At 39.6% G+C, this 27,087-nt stretch overlaps 1 protein-coding gene across 1 annotated transcript in view; it reads right to left on the bottom strand.

Annotated features, from left to right (window-relative positions):
• Positions 1-26,046, bottom strand: part of FRZB (frizzled related protein) — a 35,586-nt gene extending 9,540 nt beyond the window's left edge. The window contains exons 1-3 of the mRNA XM_030849554.3: positions 24,961-26,046; positions 17,743-17,790; positions 978-1,043 (exon numbers count right to left, since the gene is read on the bottom strand). Coding sequence (XP_030705414.1) covers positions 978-1,043; positions 17,743-17,790; positions 24,961-25,438 — 592 coding nt within the window. The 5' untranslated portion in view covers positions 25,439-26,046. The remainder of the gene's footprint in view (positions 1-977; positions 1,044-17,742; positions 17,791-24,960) is intronic.
• Between the last annotated feature and the right edge of the window lie 1,041 nt (positions 26,047-27,087).

Below are 27,087 nucleotides of genomic sequence, written 5' to 3'. Positions count from 1 at the left end.
ACCGCCTAACACAGTACTTGGCACAGAGGCAGCAGGCTTTTTCCTCCTCCAGTTAAATTTGTCAGGTACATTTAGATTTGTAGCTCTTCAATTAATATTTTGTTTATCAGAATACCACATGTCTAGGTCAGTCTAGATAACAAAACATTTCCTTAATTGAATACTAACAACTTGTGTTACTTTCCAACTCTGTCAATGTTTTCCATGAGTTAGACTGAAGAAACCCAGCTTGATTCTTTTAACCACTCATAACACATTGAAGTGCTCCTCTGTTTACCCCACTTACTGTTCACCCCCGTAAATCACAACTGATGACCCATTGCAGCTCCAGATCCTCCCTGGCCCGTCAGAAAGGAAAGAGTCCCTCCCATCTGTTTTGAAATGTATCTCTGTGTACTTAACTGCATGGTTCTAAGATGCCAGCAATGCTGCCTGATATGCTTCAAAAAAATCAAGCATTTGTTGAGAATGGTCCCCTTATGAGACCGTTCAGTTGTTTGGAACAGGGAGAATTTGCTCTTAAAAGTTGTCCTTGTTGGGGCTACCCTGGTGGTGCAGTGGTTAAGAACCCACCTGCCAATGCAGGGGACACGGGTTTGAGCCCTGGTCCGGGAAGATTCCAAATGCCGTGGAGCAACTAAGCCGGTGCACCACAATTACTGAGCCTGCGCTCTAGAGCCCGTGAGCCACAACTACTGAGCCCATGTGCCACAACTACTGAAGCCCGTGTGCCTAGAGCTTGTGCTCCACGACAAGAGAAGCCTGCACACCCCATGGAGCCCCCACTCGGGGCAACCAGAGAAAGCCCACACACAGCAATGAAGACCCAATGCAGCCAAAAAAAAAAAATCAGTTAAATAAATCAATTTAAAAAAAAGTTGTCCTTGTTTGTTTTTAAGCCTCATTCTTATTTACACACACATACACATCCTTTCTTAACTCAGCAGTTTATAAATCAATCATGAAGTTATCCTTACCATAGTTGTAATTGTTTCGGAAATAGGTCTTCTGTGTAGCTCTGATAGGTTTACATTTGCAGCGTTCTAAAAAATATAACATTTTATCTATTATAAGCAAAACTTCAACATCAGCTTTCTTTTGTTTATGCACATTTTTTGGTAATATTAGATCCAAGTTCGGTAGCAAGGAGGCTCTTAGTAATTCTACGTGTCTGGTCTCTTTCTCCTGGAACTACATTCACGTTTATTCTAGATACATAGCCTCTTATTCAGTGTCAAATGCTCATAAGTTCCCATTCTCCAACAAACCACCCAGATCCTGAGGAAACACTTCATCACCATGCAGGAGGAGAGCATGACTCCAGAGTCCTGAAAGAGACATGCTTAGTGCTTGTGGCAGAAGAATCAATGCCAACTGAGAGGCAATTTATGCTTATGCTCAGGTAACTGGTTTACCCCTGTGCAAGATCACTTGCATTCATGGACATTTTACAGGTTACACAGCACCCCTCCAAATATTAGTTTCCGGATCTAAAAGCAACTCAGTGAGATAAGCAGGTATTGTTATAACCCAGTGAACTTATTGAAGAGGCATGAGTTCCTTCTTTTTTATTTAATTTTTACTTTTTAAATTTTTAACTGAAGTATAAATGAGTTACAATATTATACTTGTTTCAGGTGTACACCATAGTGATTATCATGACTACCTTCTACAGGCAGAATAACTGCTATTAAACTCAATGGTATTTTTATGTTTATTGGTGGAAATTACTAGATACATATTTCAAAATGAGAAGTTCTGTGCTTTTTAAATATCTGGTGAGTGGTGACCAGAACACATATTCTATGTGACATAATACAGGTGTATGTAATAAACGTAATTATCTCAAAATGTTTCATGTATTGGATAAATCATTTAACATCTTGGAGAGTGGATTACTATATTGTTTATAGATTACTTAGCTAAGAAATACACAATATATATACATCATACATCATAATATATATACATCATAGTAAATTCTTAGTCATTAAAGTCAATATAAAAATAGGAAATAATACACAATTACCTTAGAAAGCATTTTAGTTTATGTAAAGATTTCTTTAAAATAGTACCCCTGAGAAAGATTCATTGAAGATGAAATGGTATGTGTTTCTTCTATTTTCACACAGAAAAAGGAAAAATGAACATATGAACCACAGAAAAGAAGCCAACAAAAAATTTTTGTTTAAAAAGTGTTTTATGTTAGCATGGAGACTAATAAAAGGCAGAAGCTTTCCTTGACCATTTGACATTGTGTTTTCTAATCAAAATAAATGTTATTTCCAGTTGAACTCACAGATAACATGCTTTGAAGTAGTAGTCCCAAGGGATGTAACACCTCACTACCCGATTTTCAATTCTAGAAATAAGCGTCTCTACTGGGGACAGGTGCTGGTCTCCAAAGCAGAAGCAGCAGCACTGTTGTTCTCACCCAGGAGAGAAGTGAGGATGTCCTCAGGGTTACACACAGCAATTCTCTTGTTCTGCAGATAATTTTTAACACTGTTTTTGTGGAAGAACAATCTCAGCTCAATAAACCATATGTAACATCAGTGCTGGTTGCTATTTTGAAGAAGACTCTTCAAAAAATAACTTTCTTATTAGCAAAACATTTGTATTCCCATTTAAAACAGAATAGAAAGTTATCTAGTTCTATTGTTTTATTTTGTACCAAAATATTACACATTTTTAAAAGAGATATTCTTGAGATTGACATTATTTCTGAAGAAATATATGTTATGGTCTTTGACTTACAAATTATCCTCACCCATATATAGATATGGATTTATGCTTTTCTACCTCTTTATATTTTTTTAATTAAAAAATTTTTTTTATTGGGGTATAGTTGTTTTACAATGTTGTGTTAATTTCTACTATACAGTGAAGTGGAGTTCCCTGTGCTATACAGCAGGTTCTTATTAGTTATCTATTTTATACATATTAGTGTATATATGTCAATCCCAATCTCCCAATTCACTTATGCTTTTCTATCTCTTTAAAAATAGATATTTATTTATTTATTAATGAATAGATATTTATTCATTAAAAATAATGAATGTAGATAAATTATCTACATATTTGTAATTCTTCAGAAAATTGCACATGTTCTAATGAAAAATTCTTGGCAAAAATACACCAGCTGTTACTGGATTGCATCTAATATGTTGTTGTTACCATATAGCTTTGCTTGAAGCATAAAAAATGGATTCTAAAACACTTTCCAGGCAGAGATTTTTCAAAAAAATTATATCATAAAACAATTTAGGAAGATTTCAAGTAGGTGTTTCCACAACCATATGTACAACTACAGGGCTTCCCTGGTGGCACAGTGGTTGAGAGTCCACCTGCTGATGCAGGGGACGCGGGTTCGTGCCCTGGTCTGGGAAGATCCCACATGCCGCGGAGCGGCTGGGCCCGTGAGCCATGGCCACTGAGCCTGCGCGTCCGGAGCCTGTGCTCTGCAACGGGAGAGGCCACAGCAGTGAGAGGCCTGAGTACAGAAAAAAAAAAAAAAAAAAAGCTTGAAACTCATATGTACAACTACATGTATTAGCTAGTCTCTTTCCTAATAGCTAATGACCTAAGTAATTATTTTCTTGGGACTAAATTTTGTTCCTCCTCAATGCACTTGTTTCTCCTGCTGGCCTCAGAGGTGGCAATGCCATACTACATGTTTGAAAACTTTCCTATGCTCCAAACCTTAGCTCTTGCTATCAGCAAATATCTGTCTGGTTGAAGTAACTAGTAGCTCAAAAAATAACAGAGTAATAAGGAGGAGTGGAATTTTATATCTACAAGGCTCAAATACAGAAGAACTTTCACTTACTTATGCTAACTCAACTCAAACATTCATATCTGAAGGTTTTCATGAAAAGTGTATCTTAGATCAACATATCTGGAAGATTATCCCTTTTCTAAAGTATTTCTACCCACATCTACATATATGTCTCCAAAAGCCCAAGAACTGGGAAATGGCCAAAAAAAAAAAAAATCATAGAGGAATACACTGCATGCATTATTTACTACATTTTTTTGTACCAGCCACCCTAAATCAGACTGCAACAGCTTCTTTTTATTTTACTACCAATAGTCGATTTCTCAGACTTTTTATTGGGCCAGTAGCATTATCATCATACCTACTTTAATTCACCAATAATTTTGCCACTAGTGTCCCTCCCCCAGCTTGCCAATGGCACAGGTCTATTATTTTACTGAGCTTTGCACAAAAGACCACTAGATATTGATTTGCTTGCATCCCACTGTTAAGAAGAAAAGCATGGAAAGGAACTGCCTTGGTGCTCTTATCTAAGGAAAAAATACGGCAAAATTTAAAGGAGTTGGCTGTGACACAGTAAAGAAGTGACAAGGAGTTCTTCTAGTGTGGGGAAAGTTTTAATATTAGCAATTCATTCACCTCGAAGTCTAGAATTAAATATAACCTGAATCACAGGACAACATGCAATCCTATATCTCACAAGCATCTGTGGAGCACAACCAGGAAACTCTCTTGGGCAGCTTTCCCTCATGTTCTCTAGTTAGATTCTCTCAGCTACTCTTCTAGAATCTAAGATCTCCTACTCCTCTGCTAATGAAACTGAAAACTGTTTATTATCCTAGTATGAACATGAGTTTACCACCCTAGAACACATAGGAGTTTGTGAAATTAACATGCCCAGTGCTGCACAGAACCTGGTCTGCAATTCAGGGGAGCTGCCCTACGGTGCACTGCAGTGCCTGAGCCAGGAACATCTTCCCTGTCTCAACACTGGGGCTTCTGAGAAACAGTTCTGAGTGGGAAGTCATCACATCCTTCTTTATTCATTTTTTTACACATAAAAAAAGAATCAGCTCATTTATTGAAAATACATAAAGACAATAGTCTTTTCTAAAGGGTTCCATGATTTTACAAGTCTAAAAATTATAAGTACCTGACAATTATGAAATTTGATACTCACCGGACCTTAACTATTTAAGGCAACCTTGTTTGAGTTCAAGCTTAAGTGTGATATGACTTTCTAACTAACCCTGACCTTTGTTTGAAATTGACTTCTGTTGGGTCTTCTCCAGAGCTGTAATACTATAATTAACTTTGGCAGATTCCAAAACCCCTATAACCTTTCATGTACCATGACTTTGGAATACTACCATCTGTTAGTGAGTACTTTTCTGCTTTTTTTAAGGAAAAGGCCTTAGATCTGTGCTCAAGATTTATTTTCAAAAAGAAAATACAATTCTATTTGCATTACAATTTCTATTATAACTCTTTCAAGACGGACTCTAATCAGATCAGAGTTTAAATAATTTTAATTTGTACCAAATGAACTATATGTTTTATATTTGACCCTGAAAGCCCACTTGTCCACCTTCGCTCCATTTTAAGACACATAGGAGCAGACCACAACAATTTTTAAAACAGATGTAAAAAATAAAATGTTATGATCCTTAACTATGACTTCTTTACTGAGATCCAGATCTATATTTTCAATTGCCTATAAATGGTGTCCATGAACCAGGCTTGAGTAATTTTAAACATATGTCAATGTCCATCACACCATAAAATTGTCTTTCTTCTATAGAAATAGCGTTTTCTGACTCTACAACCCTGGGATAGCTATGCTTCTCTAAATATAAGATGGAAAAGGAAAAGAGAACTAACATTTGTTGAAGCCTTTGAGTCACTTACATATTAATTCATTCATTCTACAAATATTTATTGGGTGTCTATTACATGCCAAACTCTGTGCCAGGCATGTAGGACACCTGATGAGCAATACAGACAATTCAGAATAGGATACAGACATTGAACAAATAATTACACACGAAATAATTTATTTTCATATGTAATACATCCTATGAAAGAAAAGTACAATGTGCAGTGAGAACATACAATTTGATGACCTAAACTAGTCTGGTCCTCAAAGTCCTCTGAGGAAATGACATTAAAGCTTGAAACCTGAAAGATCAGCTGTAGCTATCTAGGCAGGAACTACATCTTTATACATAAGATAGTGAAGAAGAAGACCATAAAGGAGACTGAGAAGGCACATCCAGAGATGGGGAAGAAATACAGGAGAGTATAGAGTCAAAAAGCTGAAAGAAGATGGTGTTTCAAGAGAAAAGGAGAGCTCTCTTTGAGGAGAGCACCCTCAAAGCTCAGATGACTTAAGAGAGAAAGGGGTCCATTAAATTCGGTTGGCAAGGGGACTTCCCTGGCAGCCCAGTGGTTAAGACTCCGCGCTTCCACTGCAGGGGGCGTGGGTTTGATCTTGGGGAACTAAGATTGCGCATGCCGGGGGGCCAAAAAAAATTTTTAGTTGGCAAGGAAAACATGGGTGAAAGCCAGAGGGACACTCTATCCACTGCACAAGAAGAAAAAGGAGAGAGGGGTACTGATGTTGACAGCTTCTAAATCTGTTGCTGGGATGATGAGAGTTCCCTCTGTTGGCGTTTACTTTCTCACTGAAGGATGAAGTCATCAGCGGCAGGGAATGAGAGGCTAAGAGAAGCAGGGTATGGAAGAGTAAGGAGAGAAGAGAAAGTATAAAAAGAGTTATTTTGGGCTTCCCGGGTGGCGCAGTGGTTGAGAGTCCGCCTGCCGATGCAGGGTACACGGGTTCATGCCCCGGTGCGGGAGGATCCCACATACCGCGGAGCGGCTGGGCCCCTGAGCTCAAGGCCGCTGAGCCTGAGCGTACGGAGCCTGTGCTCCGCAACGGGAGAGGCCACAGCAGTGAGAGGCCCGCGTACCACAAAAAAACAAACAAAAAACCCAGTTATTTTATTGAGTGGAAAGGCAAACTTTCCAGAGAGACAAGGTAGCGTTGCTAAGCAATGTTAATCATGTATTTGAATTTTGTCTTGAACTTAAAGTAAAACCAGTCACCCTAGCCAAGTAATCTTCTCCAGCATCAGGAGTTGAGAATTTGCCAGGTGACTAAGGCAGAAGAAAAGATAGGCAAGGGAATTGAGGGTATTTTCAAGGGAATGATTATTACAATAGACTATGAAATCTCAGGTAGACAAGGAGGTTAGGGTTGAACAATAATAGTAAGCAGTATATGATGAATAGGTAGTCCCAGTGGAGTAACATTTTAGCAGTGATGATACTAAAGCAAATCTGCTGGAATGAAAAGAGATGGTAGGCAAAGAAGTGGATACTTGAAAGTAAGATTACAGAGCTGTCATCACTGCTAGATGGCAAGGTACAGAATGTGCCCATGGAAGTGGATGGCTGGGGTAGAACAAACAGGTTAGTGAAGTGAAGGAGTCAATGCACTAGACGGATGATCTACTTTATCATCAAAGTCATCAAAATGGCAACAGGGATGGGTGCCGTGATGGGCAATGTATCATTTGGCCTTCTGGAAGTCAGTTTCACTACCCTTCTAGAAAAAAAGAGATGGTGAAACATCCCTAGATTCCACCCCTAGGACCACCTTCCCTCTTCCCAAAATTACAAGTCATGAAATGGACACTGTATTGAAAATCTAGAGGATATTATTATTCCTGGTGCAGTAAGAAAAAAAAAAAACTAAAACAAACAAAAAAACAGAACCCTAATGTCCTGATCTCAATAATGAAGGAAAAATTTTAAAAAGAACAACAATGCATCTCTTACAGAATCAGGAACCATGTTGATCTGTACCACTAAGAAGATCTATACCACTGAGGCAGAGTCCAGGAAACACCATGGTTATAAAAGGATGGACTTTTATTGTGAGACACAGCTGGGTTTGAATGTAGGCTCCATCTCTTACTATTTTTGCAACTTTTAATATCTAAAAAGTGGTATCTTGCAGAATAACTGAGAGAATTAAATGAGATAATACACATAAAATACCTTTCACAGTACCTAGCACACCACAGACCATAAATGTCAGACTTATTTTTGTGCAAGATTCACTGGGAATCTTAATCCCTCATTTGTAAAGACCATTTAATGATTAAGATAAGCAATATTTTCCCAAGGCTCCTTGTCACCTACAGAACTGCGGTGACTACCAAAAGTAAGCAAAGCGATCAGATTTTTTTCAGTAGTGCCTGACTCTGCTATTTTGATTCAGGTACACCAAGCTAATTTCTTTCCTGATGTAGGAAGTCCATTTGAACTATTATGTACACATCCAAAATTTGAAGGATCAAACTTAGCGAGCCAAAATGATCATGTATGTGGCCATTCTAATAAACGTTAGTGCTAAAGAGTATGGCAAAATTAAGGGCACATGAGTTTAAATCCCATCTCTGTCTCTTCCTACTTATGTGGCCTTGGGCAAGTTACAAAACCCATTTCTACACTAATGCTGGCTACCTCAGAGGGTTATTGTAAGAATTTAAAGAGTAATTCACATAAAGAATTTGGCACAGAGCCTGGTACTTAATCACTCATTGGATGTTAGCTAGTAGTAGTAGTAATATATAAGCAAACCAAAAAGATTGGAAGGAAGATACTTATGCAAATTCAAGAGCAGTTTATGAAACAGAAGAGATAATTTTCTAACAATAAAATGATCTATAAGTTTGAGGATAAAAATTTGCTAAATTTTCTCCTAGAGATAGAAACTTAATTTAGATGATTACATTTAGTTTGGGAGGAACTGTATAAAAAGAATCGAATTTAGAAATCCTATTGGTATTATGCTCACACAGGCATACTATTTCACAATAAAATGATACACAGAACTAAATGGGTAAATCTCAAAAGCATTATACAAAAAGAAAAGCAGCCAGTCACAAAAGAGTATGTACTGTATGATTCCACTTCCATGAAGCTGAAGAACAAACATTAATTTATGGTAATAAAAATCAGACCTATGCTCACCTCATGCTGGGGTAGGTGATTGACTCGGCACAAGGGAATTCTCAGGGGTGATGGATATGTTCTTTATCTGGATCTGGGTGACAGCTACATGGGTATATACATTTGTCAAAAGTCAATGTGCCATAGACTTAAGAATTGTGCATTTTACTGTAAGTACCATTGACATAAAAATTCATACTTATATGAATTACTTTCATTTTTCCATACAAAGTGTCATGACTTAGCAGCTGTTCATTACATGTTTAAAATAATATTTATTTCCTAAACGTATACATTAGGCAAAAATATCATATTAGATTCTATTTTGGATTAGAGCAGTATGTGGAAAAGGCAATGAAGTTGATTGGTGAACTCAGGTAATATAATCAGGCTTTAAAAAGCAAAACTAACATTCGCTTAATTTAGCTCAAAAAACAAACCTCGAACATTGTAATAAAGGTCTCAATTCATAGTAATTTGCACTTTGTAAAAGGGACTTGCTTAAGATTGAGGGAACTAACACTATATTAATATGAAAAGGAAATTTAGTTTTATTCCTTTAGGATTTATGTCACAGGAAATTTTTAAATAAACTGTCTTTCAGAAGGTTTCTGGATCCACAAGTCATTCAGGATATACAAAATGTAGAGAACCAATGTGATATGCCTGTTTTCTCCTGTGAGATCTGAAGTGTTAGTTTTGTGATATATAAAAGAGGTCAATTAAGAGGGAATTCCCTGGCAGTCCAGTGGTTAGGACACTGCCGAGGGCCCTGGTTCAATCCCTAGTCGGGGAAGTAAGAACCCCTCAAGCCACTCAGTATGGCTAAAAAAATAAAAAGGTCAATTAAGAGAAAAGCAAAGCGGGTCTTTCAGAACGTCATGCATCCACTCAATGTCAACCACACAGAAAAGAGGTGGGAGAAAAGGATAGTGCAGTCAACTGTTCACTCATTCACTCCCTCCCTGTTCTTGGCATCAAGTATGCCTGGTACAAGGGGTGGTCATTAACTTTTTGATGAAAGGTGGGTGGATGGACTAATAAGTTTATTGGTAGATGGACTATGAAGTTTCAGTACTGGGGATCTGGGAAAACAATGGTGCCACATACTAAAACAAAAGTTGCAAGGAGTAAAGTTTTAATGAAAAGAAAATTATTAAATAATGTAGTATTTGAAGTACAAATAGGCTGCCCAGGTGGAAGTGTTTACTGGAGGAGAAATGTGGAACTCTACCTGCGAGAGTGATCAGAACTGTCACAAGAGTGATAATTAGGCCTATGTGGCTGAATGACTTCCAACAGGAAGAACTCATTGTAAGAAGCAGAGGTCAAGCACAGAAACTTGGGGAATGCCCATGGCTGGCGGACAGGAGGAAAAGAACTAGGACATTTTGGGTAATAGCTCAGGGAGAAGAATACTTAGGAATAAGTATTAATCAAAAGTGTCCAGGGACTTCCTTGGTGGTGCAGTGGTTGAGAATCTGCCTGCCAATGCATGGGACACGGGTTCGATCCCTGGTCTGGGAAGATCCCACATGCCATGGAGCAACTAAGCCCATACGCCACAACTACTGAGCCTGTGCTCTAGAGCCCGTGAGCCACAACTACTGAAGCCTGCGTGCCCTAGATCCTATGCACAGCAACTACTGAGCCCACGTACTGCAACTACGGAAGCCCTTGTTACCTAGAGCCCGTGTTCCGCAACAAGAGAAGCCACCGCAATGAGAACTGTGCACCACAATGAAGAGTAGCCCCAGCGCAACTAGAGAAAGCCTACTTGCAGCAACAAAGACCCAACACAGCCAAAAAAGAAAAGTGTCCAATACTGGAAAGCAGTGAAAAAAGCATATATTTGTAAGCTACTATATAATTACAAAATACGATTTTTATCTATCCTAATTTTATTTTCAAATAAAGGGTAGAAGTTGCCACAAGTGAAGTCAGCCTCTATAGTCAGTATACATTTGCACCAAAGGAAGAAAAAAATTGGACTCCTTCCCAAAATTAGTAGGAAGCCAAAGGGGAGGAAATAAATTTGGAGAAGGAAAGAGAGAGAATGGGTCTGTACTACCCAAGCTAGGCATTGGTCATCCCAATAAAAGGGGTGGGGGGGGGGCGTTGCCACAGCAGGCCTGGCAGGTGCAGGCAATCAAGAATCACGTTACTCAGCTGCTCAGAGGAATTTCTCAGAAGCACCTTGGAAAAAGGGTCAGGAAGGTGTTAGTGAAAACTGGGAGAGTACCCAACTTAACATCAGCAGATATTATTCATGTTTCCCTAATTTGAAAATATATCAGATATGGAACTTCCCTGGGGGTCCAGTGGTTAAGACTTCGCCTTCCAATGCAGGCTGTGCAGGTTCGATCCCTGGTCGGGGAGCTGGGATCCTATGTACCTCCTGGCCAGAAAACCAAAACGTAAAACTGAAGCAATATTGTAACAAACTCAATAAAGACTTTAAAAATGGTCCACATCAAAAAAAAAAACTTAAAAAAAAATTTTTTTTAAAGAAAATATATCAGAATTCAGCAGTCAATATGATCTGATTTTATATTAAAAAAACAGACCCAGAATAACAGGTTAAGTAATTTGGTCATGCTTACACAGTTAATTAGTGTCAGAATTTACTAACTATATCACCTCTTTGGGGAAATTTGTGTTTTTCAAATACAAAAGCTCATAAATTGGTCACCATCACCAAGTAGAAAACTGGGGCGGGGGGGGGCGGGATTCTTTTTCAGAATTGTTTTAATAAACAGCATATCTTTTCATTGCACCATTTGAATACCTGCCTTAATTTTCTGTGTTGATTTGACAGACGAAGTGACTCAGCAGAATAGAACTAAAATTGTTTTTCTCCATATTCCATGTTATGGAAACTAGAGAGAATGTACACCTTATTATGATAGTGGATTTACAACAGCAAAACACACTCACAAACTGGAAGCTGCTCAGACAGTCACTATCTCCCAAAAAAGAAGACTGTTAGCCTTTGAGGCAAAGGATAAACTAACTGGAGAGAAAGAATTTCATTTCCAGATTCCAGACAGAAACAGCTTGACACTTTTGAAAGAGGAGGTTATGAAGGTTGCAATGTTTTTGTGTCTTCCTCATTTCCTGCTTTATCATAATCAACCTCAGCTGTTACATTACTCCAAAGCACAAAATTTTGAGTGTGAACAAATTTTCTTTTCTTTTGGAACATGTGACTATGTCAGTGTGTTTCTTCACAAGCAAATGAGCTTGGTTTTGCCTCCCTGTTAATTTGTTTTCATCACTCCCATTATACCAGGGGACAGGAAAACATTTATAAAAGAGAAACAGTAAACACTGAACCCTGGAACACTGTATTCATTCTAGGTAGTTTTACACATTGAACTATCTTTGTGTATGAATGTATAGTGTCATTAATGTCTTCTCTCTTTCACACACTGAAGTGCTATATTATTCTAACCATAAGTTCTAGACAAATTGATAGCACATGCATGCGCTTGGCCTGAAATTTTGACTCACTAATTGTACTATATACTAATGAGGTTTTCTGTTTGTTTTCAGCAAACGTGAATAGCAGGAGTGATCCTTAAAATAGCACCACTACTGGACACCAGTAATTTCCAGCTAATTTCATGACACTATAAGAACACTCAATTACATTAAAAAGGTAACAACATAATTCTAAATAAATCTTTTTAATTCACTTGTGTTTTTTAAGAGATAAATGTTTGTTTGGTGCACACTGCCTCATGTCAAATACTTGTCACTCTGATAAGATTCAGTGGAAATCAACAGTGAAAACTCTTCCAATCTAATGAAAATTGATGTTTCAAATTTATTTACAACTTACTAAAGATTCCACTTCCACCTATAAAACACCTTACAAGGCAGTACATACAGACCCAAACCAGTGCACATTACTATTTCCAGAAAGTAAAAAAGACTTCATACAGTAACTAATTGTAGTTGTTCCTGCAGAAACAAATGCAGCATTAGTCATAGTAAAAAAACAAAACAAAACTAGAAACAGTGCAAACGTCCAGGAACATTAGAATGAATAAATGAAGTGTGGTATACTCACATGATAGAAAACTATATAGCAATGAAAATTTAGAAGTTCTGCTATACACAGCATAATGAAGAACAAAGGAAGCCCCACACACGCACGCACACATGCACACACACTATATATATATTAGGATTCCATTCATAAAAGTTGAAAATCAGGCAAAATTAATCTATGCTGTTAGAATTTCTGCTAGTGGTTACCTCTGGGAAAAAAGGTGGAAGTAGTGGTTTGGAAGAGGCACAAGGAAGTGTTTCTGGAGTGCTGGTAATGGTATACATCTTGATCTGTGCAGTGGTTACATACGAGTGTTTATTTTGTGAAAAGGCACTGGGCTGCATGCTTATGATTTGTGCCTTTTCTGCACGTATGCCATACTTCACTTAAAGGTTTATTTTATGGAAAGATGGAGTAAGTAGACTCCATCATGTCTCTCCCACTGAACACAGTTATCAAACAGAACGCAAGATGTTGCTACTTAAGGACTCTGAAAAGTAAACAGTAGCAGGAAGTTTGAGGAGAAGCTCAGTACCATCAGACTGATAGTGGGTTCATCATTCTTTCCACCTCTGGTACCTCCCAGCCTGGTTTCAACACAGCCAGGAAGTAGGTATCATGCAGAGTCCTCCAGGAAAAGCCCCCTGGTTCTGACTCAGGAAGTCAGAAATGGTCTCCTAACACTCCATTCTCTTCTATCCCCATCTCTGAAGAAATCATGGGACAGTGGTGGCAGCAACAGCTGCTGCAAGGGAGGTCCTTGGAAGCCTAAAATGCCGATGGAGGGGAACCTTCCTTTCTGATTGGATGACATGTGGTGTCAAGAGACTGGGACAAACCCCCATTGCTTTGTCCTCCACCACTTGGCCCCTGATACAGAAGAAGTCACAGGAAGTATATCACAGAGTGGGATAAATAAAGCTCCAGCTTTCTGGCTAAAGGACAAAAAGGGGGAGCCCCCAAGGAACAGAAAAGCACTAAGGCAATCACAGAGAAGGAGGAGCTTGGGAAATGATCCCATAAAAATACTTATGAACTGCTGGGCTCACCCCTGGATATATGTGAATCTGACACTAAACAGTACACTATAGACTTTGAAAACTCGACTATGGTATAAATCACAGCCCTGATCTCACACTGGCCACTGAGTAGTGCGCACATGGGATAGATCTGAAAGGCACTGCAAATGCCTTTGGAAGTGGAACTGATATTGAAATCACAACCCACAGAAGACTAGTCAGAATTTGCAGCCTAACCCAGTTAGGTAGACTGCTGCTAGAACAAAAATATCACCATTCCCCATATGATTTTAAGGACCCAAAGTCTTAGAACATAATATTCAAAATGTCCAGAATCTAATAAAAAATTACTCTGCCCATGAAGAACCAGGAAAATCTCAATCTGTATGGGAAAAGACAATCAGATGACACAAATGTTGAAATTATCCACCCATGATTTTAAGGCAGTTTTATAAAAATTCCCCAAAAAGTAATGGTGAACACCCTTGAAATGAAGGGAAAGATAGAAAGTCTCAACAATGAAATTCAGGATATAATAAAGAACCAAGAGGAAATCTTAATTTTGAAAATTACAATAACGGAAATTTAAAAGTTCACTGGATGGGCTCAACAGCAGAATGGAGAGGACTAAGGCAGGAGTCAGTAAACTTGAAGACAGGCTGATAGAAACTATCCAATGTAAAGAACAGAGGAAGGCTGGGAGGGAATGAACAGAGCCTCTGGGACCTGTGGGAAATATCAAAAGGTCTAAAATTCATATCATCATCAACTCACAAGTAGAAGAGAATGTGGTATAAAATATTTTTTGAAGAAATAATTGCTGAAAGCTTCCCAAATTTGAGAAAAGGTATAAATTTATAGATACAAGAAGCTCAATTAACCCTAAACAGGATAAACCCAAAGAAATCAATGTCCAGACATACTGTAATCAAACCGCTAAAAAGTAAAGACAAAGAAAACATTATTGAAAGCAACCAGAGAAATCTGATGCATTACTTACAGGAGAACAACGATCTGAATGACAACAAATTTCCCATGAGAAACACTGAGGACAGAAGTAAATGAACTAACATTTCTTAAGGACTGAATGAACTGCCAACCCAGAATTCTATATCCAATGAAAATATACTTCAGGAATGAATATGAGATGAAGACATTTTTAGATGAAGGAAAACTGATAGAATCTGCTGCCACCAGAACTGCTCTAAAAGAAGTATAAAGGAAGTTCTTCAGACACAAGGGAAATGATACTAGAACATCAGGGAAGAAGGAAGAACAACAGAAATTATAAACATCTGTATAAATACAGGAGGCTATTTTTTTCCTCTTGAGCTGTTTAAAACATATTTAATGTTTGAAAGAAACATGAATGGTTCAAAGAGAGAATACTACATTGTCTCATGGAAAGATATATATATATATATATATATATATATATATATCTCAGACAGACACATACATGGGTGTGTCTGTGTGTGTGTGTACACATGTGCACATGAGAGAGAGAGAGAGAGAGAGAATGAGAGAGAGATACATTCAAATAACCCAAGACAAAGCTAGGAAATTGGAAACAGGAATGAAAAAGAGAGGGAACAAACATAAAACAAATAAAATAGTGGCTCTGAATACAAAGATATTAATAATTACAGCAGATGTAAATGATCTAAATATACTAATCAAAAGACAAAGGTTGACAGAATGGATAGAAAACCAACACCAACAAAAAAACCAACTATATGATGTCTAGAAGAAATTTAAAACATAATGATGTAGGTAAGTTAAAAGTAAAAGGATAGAAAAAGATACACCTTGCAAACACTAATCAAAAGAAAACTGGAGTAGCTATATTAACATAAAACAAAATAGACTTTAGAAAAAAGAAAATTACCAGAGATAAAGAGGAACATTGCATCATGAAAAGGGTCAATTCACCAATAAGACATAAAAATATTAAATGTGTACACACCAAATAATATCACCTTTGACTTCATGGAACAAAACTGACAGAACTGAAAAAAGAAACAGAAAAATCCACAATATTTGGAGACTTAAACATTTCTCTCACAGTGATTGATAGATGTAGTAGATAGAAAACCAGCAAGAATATAAAAGAACTAAAAAAAAGTATCAATCAATGAATCTAATTGACATTTAAAGAACATTCCACCCAATAACACCAGAATATATATTTCCAAAGTGCACATGAAACATTCACCAGGATAGATCATATCCTGGGTCATGTAATAAATCTTAACAAATTTAAAAGATTAAAATCATACAAATTATATTCTTTGACCATAATGGAATTAGAATAAAAAATTAATAGCATAGGGCTTCCCTGGTGGCGCAGTGGTTGAGAGTCCGCCTGCCGATGCAGGGGACGCGGGTTCGTGCCCCGGTCCCGGAGGATCCCACATGCCGCGGAGTGGCTGGGCCCGTGAGCCATGGCCGCTGAGCCTGCACGTCCGGAGTCTGTGCTCCGCAACGGGAGAGGCCACAGCAGGGGGAAGCTCACGTACCGCAAAAAAAAAAAAAAATTAATAGCATAAAAAGAAAAGAAAAACCTCCAAACAGCACCAAATTTAACAACACAATCCTAAGTAAGGCATGAATCACAAAGGTAATCTCAAGGGAAATTATAAAACATTCTGAACTGAAGAAAAATCAAAATAAAACCTACCAAAATTTGCAGGATGCAACTAAAGCCATTCATAGATGCAGAGCACCTAGAACTCTTAAGTATTGCTAGTGCAAAATTGAACAGTCATTTTGGAAACAGTTTGGCAGTTTTTTATGAAGTTAGACATATCTTTGTCATTTAGCCCAGTAATCATATTCCTAGATATTTACCCTAGAGAAATGAAAACTTACGTTTACACAAAAACCTATACACAAATGTTTATAACAGCTCAGTCGATGATAGCCAAAAAGTGGAAACACCCTAAATATCCTTCGAGACATAAATGGATAAACAAATGGTAATACATCCAAGTAATAAAATATTCAGCAGCAAAATGGAATGGACTATTGATACATGCAAAAACTTAGATGAGGGCTTCCCTGGTGGCACAGTGGTTAAGAATCTGCCTGCCAATGCAGGGGACACGGGTTCGATCCCTGGTCTGGGAAGAACCCACATGTCGCAGAGCAACTAAGCCCTCAAGCCACAACTACTGAGCCTGCGCTCTAGAGCCCGCGACCCACAACTACTGATCCCACGTGCTACAACTACTGAAGGCTATGTGCCTAGAGCCCGTGCTCCACAACAAGAGAAGCCACCGCAATGAGAAGCCCGCGCACCGCAATGAAGAGTAGCCCCACTTGCCGCAACTAGAGAAAGCCCACGCGCAGCAACAAAGACCCAATGCAGCCAAAAATAAATAAATTAAATAAATAAAAATTAAAAAAAAAAAACTTAGATGAATCTCAAAGGCATTTTGTGTGTGAAAGAAGCCAATGTCCAAAGGTTACATACTCTATCATCCCACATATGGCAATCTCAAAAAGACAAAAGTATGGCAATGAAGAACAGATCAGGGATTGCCAGTGGTTAAGGGTGGGAGAAGCTCAAGGGAACTGGGGTTTTCTTGTTTGTTTTGAGGTTATGGAACTGTTATGTATACTGATTGTGGTGGTAGTTACACAAATCTAAACATGCATTAAAATTCATAGACCTATACACCAAAACAAAAGATAAATTTTTACCATGTTAATTTAAAAAATAAAATTTAATACAAATAAATATTTTTATTTGTTTACTTTGCAAATATAAGACACAAACTTCCCCAAATAAGATTTGAATATCTAGGTAACATCAAGACTAATCTGACCACAAAAGAAAACCAGGAAGATAGTGATATACTCACCACTGCTTGCCCCTCTACAGTTTCCATTACTAGAATCCATAGGAAAATCTGAAAGGAGGTGATAGAATAAAGTAAGAATCATAACATGTTCATTATTATTTCAAGAATTCCCATATTAAAATCTAATTCAGTCACAAGCTGATTTGGGTAAGAACCCAGGTGTCTCAAGGAAATTGATTCTTGTTAGTGTTGTGAGGTTGACACTCTACCATTTGTAGGTCAAATAAGGACACAATGTATTCTTTCATGTGATTGACAGTTGATATACTCTTTTGAATCTTCATCAACTGTGCATACTATTTCAGCATTTAATAAACAAAGTTTCTGAGTTTCACAAAAACTTCCTGTAGCTTTAAAGCCCATGAATATATTAGGTATTCACCCAACACATTTCTTGATGGCTAAAAGAACTAAATACACCTCTTCAATAAACAGATGTATCACACTTCACTGGCATACATTTTAATTCTTAGTGCTTAAGGAAAGCATGCAGAAAGCATTCTTGTGCTCTGGGTTAACTGCACACTAAACAGTTCATTTGCATAAAGGAAGCCTACCATCCAGGGGACTACTCAAGCCAGTGCAATTAATAGACACAGTAATAATTGGAATGTGCCATCAACTCTTTTCATGATCCCCAAATCCCAGAAAATGATAAAATGATAAATGGTAATGAAAATGGTAATTATGTAAAGTTCTTCTTTGTTCTAGTTTAGAAATCAGCCTCTAATGAATAACACTGAGCGCCCCACCAAAGCACTATGCTGTACCTAATTATATGTTCTTACTGACACTTCAACTCAGTACACTTACACGAGCATTTTACATTTGCATTAACACTTTATGTTAAATGAGTTTAATGCCTCTGTTTATCCTAATAGAAAATAATGTTCTTCCTCTGTCCTTTTTCTTCACAGGTCATATCATGAATAAATTAAATAAGGAGGGGTAATACCATTTTAGAACAATAACACCCAAAATTACAACTAATGAATTACTTTCCCAGGCTTAGTAATCATTAGCTGGTATTTTAAAAGGTATATCCTAGGGAGTTTCCTGGTGGCCTAGCGGTTAGGATTCTGGGCTTTCACTGCTGTGGCTAGGGTTCAATCCCTGGTTGGGGAACTGAGATACCGCAAGCCTGCAGTGTGGCCAAAAAAACTAATAAAAAATAAGAAAAAAAGCTATATCCTAGGAAAGATGGCAGTCACCAAATAAAAATATAGATAATTAGGCAACAAAGACTTGATTCTAAAATGTTTGGTTCCACTCAGGTCAGATACTATGAATTCTATTCTTGAATAAGTCTAATATGCATGTGATAATATGCATATGATTTATACAAAGATGATCTCTCCGTAAATTAAAAAAGTATATTGATCCACATTTAAAATACTTGCTTAATGTCAAAAGGTTGAAATAAAACTGAAAGATAAAATTCTTCTCTTGGAAAAAGAAAACCCCTTTGAAGCAGCTGAACCTGGGAGCTTGGTTTTCTCTTTTACTCTTATTCATAGGAAAATGTTTCTACACTTTTTAAAGTGCTTAGACATCAGTTGTTAGAATCATAAGAGAGAAAACCAAAGTTTTCTGATCATAAATAATCCAAAACAATGTTTTCAGAAAGTTAAACTTAGGGATTCTAACAAAATTATCCTAAATTAAAATAGTGGGTATTAGTAGTAGGTTTTAATGCCCCAAGGATTTCAGGTAGGGGTCATACAGGTTTCCAGGAGAAGAGTTCTAAAAAAGAGCTGGAGAAGGAAAGGAGGGTTTTCCAAATAGAGAATAGCACATGCAAAGGTCTGGGGTGAGAAACCACAGGACTCATCAAAGGACCTGCAAGTCTTCCAGTGGGGCTAATAGAGTGGTGTAAGCAGAGAGAAAGGAATCTAGAGAGGTAAGAAGGCATGAAATCATTAAGACTAGAGGCAGATATCAAAGGATTTTAAACAACAGATTTGTACTTCAGAAAGATCACCCTGTTGGAATAGGGAGGCATCATACTGGAGGTCAGCAGCCAATTATCATTCTAGCTCCATAATGCATGGAAGAAATGGTGAGGCCAAAACAAAGAAAGTACCATTAGGGAAGAAGGGGAGGGAACTGGATTCAGAGTAGATCTAATAGCACTTGATACCTATTGAATGTGGGGGATAAAGAAAAGGGTGGAAGCAAAGCTGACTCCCAGGCCTGGAGTATGGGTGTGGTGGTGCCTCTTAACAATATAGAAAATACTAGAAGAGAATAGTCATATGAAGGTAAGGAGATGATGAGTTCACTCTGGGGCCTGCAGAGACTGAGGGGCTCAGGGTTAGACACGAGAGTCTGGAATGTATGTCTTCTGCTGTCTCAGAAGTGCAGAGAAGTACTTGTCTCTTATCTCTTGGAATCCATTGTCCAGGACTGTCTTCTATTCTCTTAGGCCGTATATAAATGGGCTTTTGAAATGCAATGAAGAAAACTTGTTCCTTTAACTGAAATCTGATGGTTGAAAGACACAGATTCTCTGTACAGTTAGTATCACCTATTTCTTCATAAGAGAGGAAATATAGCTTAAAATAGGTCCTGGTTTGAATCTTCTTTCTATTAATAGCTTTATGGACTTGGTGCACTTAACTTCTCTAGATGCTTCAGTTTCCCTTTGTGCAGATAAGAGTAATAGTATTATACCTACCGTGCAGTTATTATGAGAATTAAATAAATTAATATGCACTGCCCACTTAGAACAGCACCTGGAACATACTAGGTGTTGTTAGTTCTTATTCTGTGGCTGCTAATGATTCCTGTTCTGAGAATGACACGTCCTCTTCCCAATCACATTAATGTTGATTTACCATTTATCATTCACTTCACATGAGTATTTCTTTTTGTTCTTCACAATCTCAAGGTCAAATGACTTGCTCAAGGTACAACATTAATGGCAAATCTGGGATTCCAACTAAGGGCCCATAACTTTAAAACTGGTGTTCTTTAAACTGAGGATATATAGCCAATTCTTTTTTTTTTTTTTTTTGGTACGCGGGCCTCTCACCGCTGTGGCCTCTCCCGTCGCGGAGCACAGGCTCCGGACGCGCAGGCTCAGCGGCCATGGCTCACAGGCGCAGCCCCTCCGCGGCATGTGGGATCTTCCCGGACCGGGGCACGAACCCGCGTCCCCTGCATTGGCAGGCGGACTCTCAACCACTGCGCCACCAGGGAAGCCCTATAGCCAATTCTTAATCATGTAAAACTCTGTATGGTGGTTCTTGGTCTCCTCTTTTGATACACCTAGTAGGAGGAGAAAGGACAAATATAACTTAGTCATTTTTTCTATTTATAGCAAACAACTATTTAGAATTTTGTGGGAACGAGATAAAAGTGAATTATTGAAATACAATTTGGAAACTACATGAGATTCCATTACCACTGATAATTGTGTTAGCTATAAATAGAATTTAATATCATCGCATTCTAAAATTCTCTTCTCTACCCCATCCAGAGTGCCTTTCGATATTTTACATTATGAAGAAGCTTTAGAATCATGTTTTCTCTCTAGTCTTAATCTAAAATGTCCATTTCTCCTTTCCATTCCATTTTCCTCCTCATATCACACTAAATAATTCTCCCTTCTTGGTATTTGGCCCCTCAAATATTTGTAGAACAGGGCTAAAGAAAAGGCTGCCTGTTCCCCAGAAAGTGGAGAAATGATTAAACAGCAGTGCATGCATGTGAAAGTTGGCACAGCTCTGCCAGGCGAGAGAGGGCTGGGAGAAATGTGCTGGGCAAGAGCTGGGGTGACAACAAAAAGCAGCAATGACTGAGGAGCGATTATAAAGCCCTTGGCATGGCAAACCAGGAGGCTGTATAAACACCAGTTAACTATCATACCATAAATTTTCTTAAACACTCAACATCTACATTTCTGAGATAAACTATTTGTAACTAACAGACATCCATCAGACTCATTCTTTATACCTATTGCTCCCAAAGGGATTTGTTCTTGAGCCTGAGGTCCAGGTCCATTTGTGTACAATGAAATACCAAGTTTCTATTCAGGAGAAATAAGATCTGCTTTCCCAGTTAGTTCTCAGTGTGAAGCTTGTTTCCCAGAGTTGAACTGATAAAGATCTAGGCCGTATCTGCATTTACCAACAGACCATGTTTGTCCAAAAAAACAAACAAAAAATCAATTTGAATAACAATGATAATAATGGTAAAATAGCAATAGCAACAGCAGCAATTTGTTGAAGACCTACTATGTACCAGATGTCCATGGGATGTAGGCAGCACGTCCCCATGTTACAGATTAGAAAACTTTGAATTGGAGAGGTTATATCATTTCCCTATAGTAACAGTTGGTATGAGGCCAGAGTCAAGATTCAATACCTACCTAGTCTGCCCCATTCCAAGCACATACCCTTTACTCACTATACAATATTAAAGATTTGACTAATATCTTAATTAACTGGCTGAATGACTAAATTGAACCGAATTCTCAGATAAAGCAGGTGTACATGCAGTCTCAACTCTCTAGTAAATATAAAATGTGGAAAAAGAATAAACTTCATGTGAATTTCTTAGTAATAATCAGGAAGATACGATCTTTTCTTTATAAAATTATGTTTGCCCCTAATATTTCAAAACAAAAAGTAGTTTGAAGCAATATTTCATTTTAATAAGATTTTGCTTTGTAAAATGTCCTTAAACTTGTTGGTGGAGTCATAATGTACTACAAGGGAACAGATCTGAGTGAATGGTATGATTTGAAAATCCTCTTGACATTGAAGGAAAGTAAAAGGTGGTTCCATTTTATTCAGGGAGACCTCATTTTTATATTCTGCTAGATTCTAGGCATAAGACATAGGAACTCTGTTTATACCTAGAGGAAGGAAAAAAAAAAACACCCTGCTTTGTGAACTACCATATCCCACTGAACCAAGGAGTATATTGCATCGTAAATTAAACTGGCCACATGTGGTAGTTCCTAAGTAATTCCAGGTGGCTGACAGTTTGACCCAGGATAGGGAGTGTAATTTTCAGCAAGCTGGCCTTGGAATCCACCATTCCATTCCCCTTCCCCACCTCCCCTTCAGCTCCCTCCTGCCACAGTCTCTGATTCACACTGAGGGTTATGGTAAAGGGAAAGGGAAGGGAGAACATCACTAAAATACAGTTCCAACTGCCACCTACCCCTACTTCTTTTTCTAGCAAGGATGCTGTCAGCAAAGCACATTATGGCATTTGAAAGCAGCTTAGCAATCAGGTTCCATGGACTGACAAATTGTTTCCATGCATGTCCTATTTGAGGGCTTCAATGAGGCAATTGTTCTACATTTGGTCTGATGATAGGTAACTTAAGGGACACTTAAGGAAACTGCTTTCCATTCATATTGACCATGGCTTTTGAGAGCCATTAACCTTGCCAAACCTCTCTCATTTGAGGTGCATCTCTAAGAGAGGTTTCAGAGCAAGAGGAAGAATGCATTTCAGTGTGAACCACGGCCACCTCATTCCTAGCCCTTGGCCTGAGAAGAGCACCAGCATTTAACTAATCTAAGCGTCTGGCAGGCCAGGGCAGCAACTGAGCTCTCCCAGTGTCTGCACAGCCTGTAACGTTAATGAGTACAAAAGCTCAAGAGTGCTCTTTTAGACCAAAGATTAATAAGAAATACATTTCTTTTTGATTATTTTAAACAACCAGTTGTTGGTTCGTCATTAAAATCAAGACGACTATAAGGGTAGTCAAAGGTGATAAACTGAGGTGACCATCAAAAAGCTCTTGAAATCTTCCCGTTCAGTTTGGTTTTGTACAAGTACTTTTCCCCTCCCCACTCACTGTATGTTAAGTGGGTCAATGTTCACAGAATGCAATTTTTCCAAATCAATTCCCAGACCACCAAGAACTATTTTACCTAGAAACGGACTAAGGACATGAGCTTAGGCTGAGCAAGTTGAGAGGCAGAAGAAAAAGTTGATGCCCCAGAAATGAACAGAGAAGGAGGTATAAAGACATCACATCTAAGGGCAGAGTTGATCTGGGGAGGGTGTGAAAGAGGACCAATCATAAAAGATTGGGTTTATATTTAAAGTATATGAAGGGTGAAATTTTCGCATTTGGGGTAATTGGTAGGAATGATTTTGAGTTAGAATTAAACAGACTATAATGAACTAGATTTAGCTGGGGTCTTAAGAGTTATAACTTCCCTAATTAGACCAAACACTAGTGAGAAAACAACTTGTGATCGATTCCATTTACTGTAGAACTGTAATAAAGTTTTACAGTAGGGAAAGACTGAAATGAACCGGTGGTTGATACACACAGAGAAAGGGCATAAAGTATCAAAGACAAATTATTTGCAGAGCTTAAGAGTGGGATAAAGGGTGAGATTAAAAATAACATTACATGAGTGTATGATGATAACACGCCTTAAATATAACTCCTTTCACCCATATGTCATTTACAAAATGACTTGAAGGCATGTGGGAATGTGAAAGGAGCCCAGCAATTTCACTCGGCCAGCTCTGTGGCTGCAGGAAGTCTCAGGAGCTAATTAGCAGTGGATGGCAATGTTTCCCAGCTATTTCAGTCTGGAATGGAAGGACAATTTATCTCATTGAAAGGAGGGGGAAATTTAAGGTGAAGGTAATTGCTCAAACTGGATGTTGAGCAAACACATACCACTAACATCTGTGGGTTGGAGTAAGGTTATTGGAATTATCTTGGCATTTTTAACGATTAGAAGAAAACAGTTCTTCAGTTCTCTGTTTTCACCATACAATCTTGACAAGTAGCTAAACACAAGGAATATAGAAAACTGATGACTGAGAATGCAAGAGAATCAGGCAAGAAAGTTAAGTGATTCTAAACAAATTAAGAAAGTAAGAAAAAAGCATCACTATAGGAGATGTGGTTACTTGGACACGTAAAGAAGAAGCGAAGGGGCAGTGTTGAGTAGAAGTGTAATGGGAGTGGAGGGAACTGAGTGTTTTAGAAATACAGATCGCCTATTGAAATAGAGTGCATCCGTTGGAAGGGTGATGAGGTGAGAGAAAAAAAGGCATGGTGCTCGACAGAGCAGTAATTAAGAGAGACATTAAGAGAGGTGATCCAAAGAGAAAAGACAGAAATCAGAGAGTAAAGGCAAGTAACAAGGACTCCAAGAAGTAAGCGGCTGGAGGACGCGCTTGGGCGGGGGGGAGGGGGGGCGCCGCAGGTTATGCAGTGTCAGGACTCACCGGCTCCGTCTGCAGTGACGATGGCCTCGGGAGAGATGCACACGCCGCGGTCATAAACCGGCAGCTCCTCACAGGCCAGGCTTTCCGGCCACGAGTGGCGGTATTTGATGAGGATGGGCTCACAGCCCTGCCGGGCCCGCTCGCACACAGACTTGCAGGGCTTGATGGGCTCGTGCTGGAAGTCAATGGTGCAGATGGGCGCGTACATGGCGCAGAGGAAGAAGAGCAGATCCGGGCTGCAGTGGGTGCCCAGCAGACCTTCGAACTGCTCGATTGCCAGGATGGCGTTGGCCTGGGTGCTGTGGTGCAGGTGGTTGGGCATCTTGGTCATGTTCCAGGGCAGGGACTTGCACAGGGGGATGCGGACGGGCTCACAGGCTGCCGCCCGCGATCCGGGCACGCCGAGCAGGCAGAGCGCAGCCAGGGCGAGCAGCCCGGCCCGCAGCAGCAGCATCCCTCCCGGGCTGCCGCAGACCATGATCCCGGCGGGACGGGGCAGGGTGCAGCAGTGCCGAGGACGCCAAGAGGCCCGCTCCGCCGTCTCCTCCTCCCCCCTGGAAGTGGACACAATGATCTGGGAGCTTCTCCTCCCCCGGCAATCTCACAGCTTCCTTGGATCAAATTCCCCCAATGGGGTACCACGAGCTTCGCCGAGCTCCAGCCGCCGCCGCCCCTGCCGCTCCTGCAGCTCTGGCTGCTCTTTCCCGACGTCTAAGCCTTCTGGGGCCGCAGCATCTATTTATTCCTCGCTCCCTCTGGCAGAAGCATCGGACTTCGCAGATGAATCAGTTGAGAGGAAAACAAGAGGAAGCGAGGGAGAAATAAAAACAAAAGTAGAATTCAGCTGAGGTAGTTGGAGCTCTGGGGTGTCACCTCCCCTGGATTACAAAAAAGGTGCTAAAAGAAGCATGAAATGCTCCCAAGTGAGGAGGAGGACCGGAGGGGGGTTGGAGAAGGGGGGAACCAGAGGGCAAAGACTCCTAATGCGGGAGGGCGGTGCAGGAAGAGTTTGCAAGTCTTGTAGGCTGAGCAGAAGGTCCAATTTTTGGTGTGAGCCGCAGGCAGGAGAGCACCAGCAGGAGGAGCCTCGACGGGAGGTCTGTGGCTCCGACCCTCCGCTCTTCACTTTCCTACCTACTGACCCGACAAGCAGCTCCGCCCCGGTGCAGTCCCAGCCCTCCAGCGCTCGCTCCCCTTCCCGGGAAGGGAGTGAGGGGTCCGGAGAGAGGTCTGTGGGTTGGAGGCGGAGGAAAGGGAAGCCTGGAGAAGCAGTGAGGATGCGAGAACCCAAGACACAGCAGACTTGAGACGACCACCTCTTCCCCACCCACACACGGGGGAGCACCCCGTCAGCCCCCCACCCCCGGCTCCAAAGGAGAGCCCCCGGCCTCTCACTGAAGAGCCCACCCCAAATCCCCACGAAGGAGTGCCCCCAGTTCCCCACTTGGGAACCCACCCGAGTCCCACGCTCCCTGGAGATATTTCCTTTAAGCAAACTATAGCCTCACCTCTGTGATCACCGGCTCTGCAGAAAGTCAGACCTGAGGGGGGAAGACTTAAGCAACGTCACTCAATGTCCAAGTCGCAGGAAACAGGGACGCCTGCAGCGGTGTTGGAGCCTTATCAACCCAGAGCTCCTGACTACAGAGGTCTGCATTTTGAGTAACTAGGTGGAGGGAAATCGCCTTTCATACAAGGAGAAGAAACGCTATATAATTACAAATAGGCCACCAGAAGCAAGATATGGGTGGGTTTTTTGTTGTTGTTGATATTTTGTTTTTCCTTTGTCCTGCAGAATTAAAACTTTTGAGTTTTGCTTTTTAAGCTTCGAATTGAAAATTGCTTTAAAGTACCTGGGCATTTTTTTTTCCAATTTTACTCACTAAAATAAAATGGCATTTATTAACTCTTCTCACCAATAATTTCACCTAACACTTGAGAGATGTGTAGGAAAATTTCACTACACTGGTAATGATAATGATGATAATGACAACAATAAAACCCTTTTCATCCAAATGAGCTCAATCTAGAAAAGAAAATGGAAAACAGATCCCCTCCTGGTCTGCTCCTTCCACTAATGAGCTGCCTCTTTTCCTCCCTCTCCCCCTTCCTCCCTTTTCAGGGCAA

This window comes from Globicephala melas, chromosome 7 (genome assembly GCF_963455315.2).
Source record: "Globicephala melas chromosome 7, mGloMel1.2, whole genome shotgun sequence".
Classification (NCBI taxonomy): domain Eukaryota; kingdom Metazoa; phylum Chordata; class Mammalia; order Artiodactyla; family Delphinidae; genus Globicephala; species Globicephala melas.
Note: the sequence above shows the minus strand (reverse complement) of the source record. Positions and strands in the feature narration are given on the sequence as shown.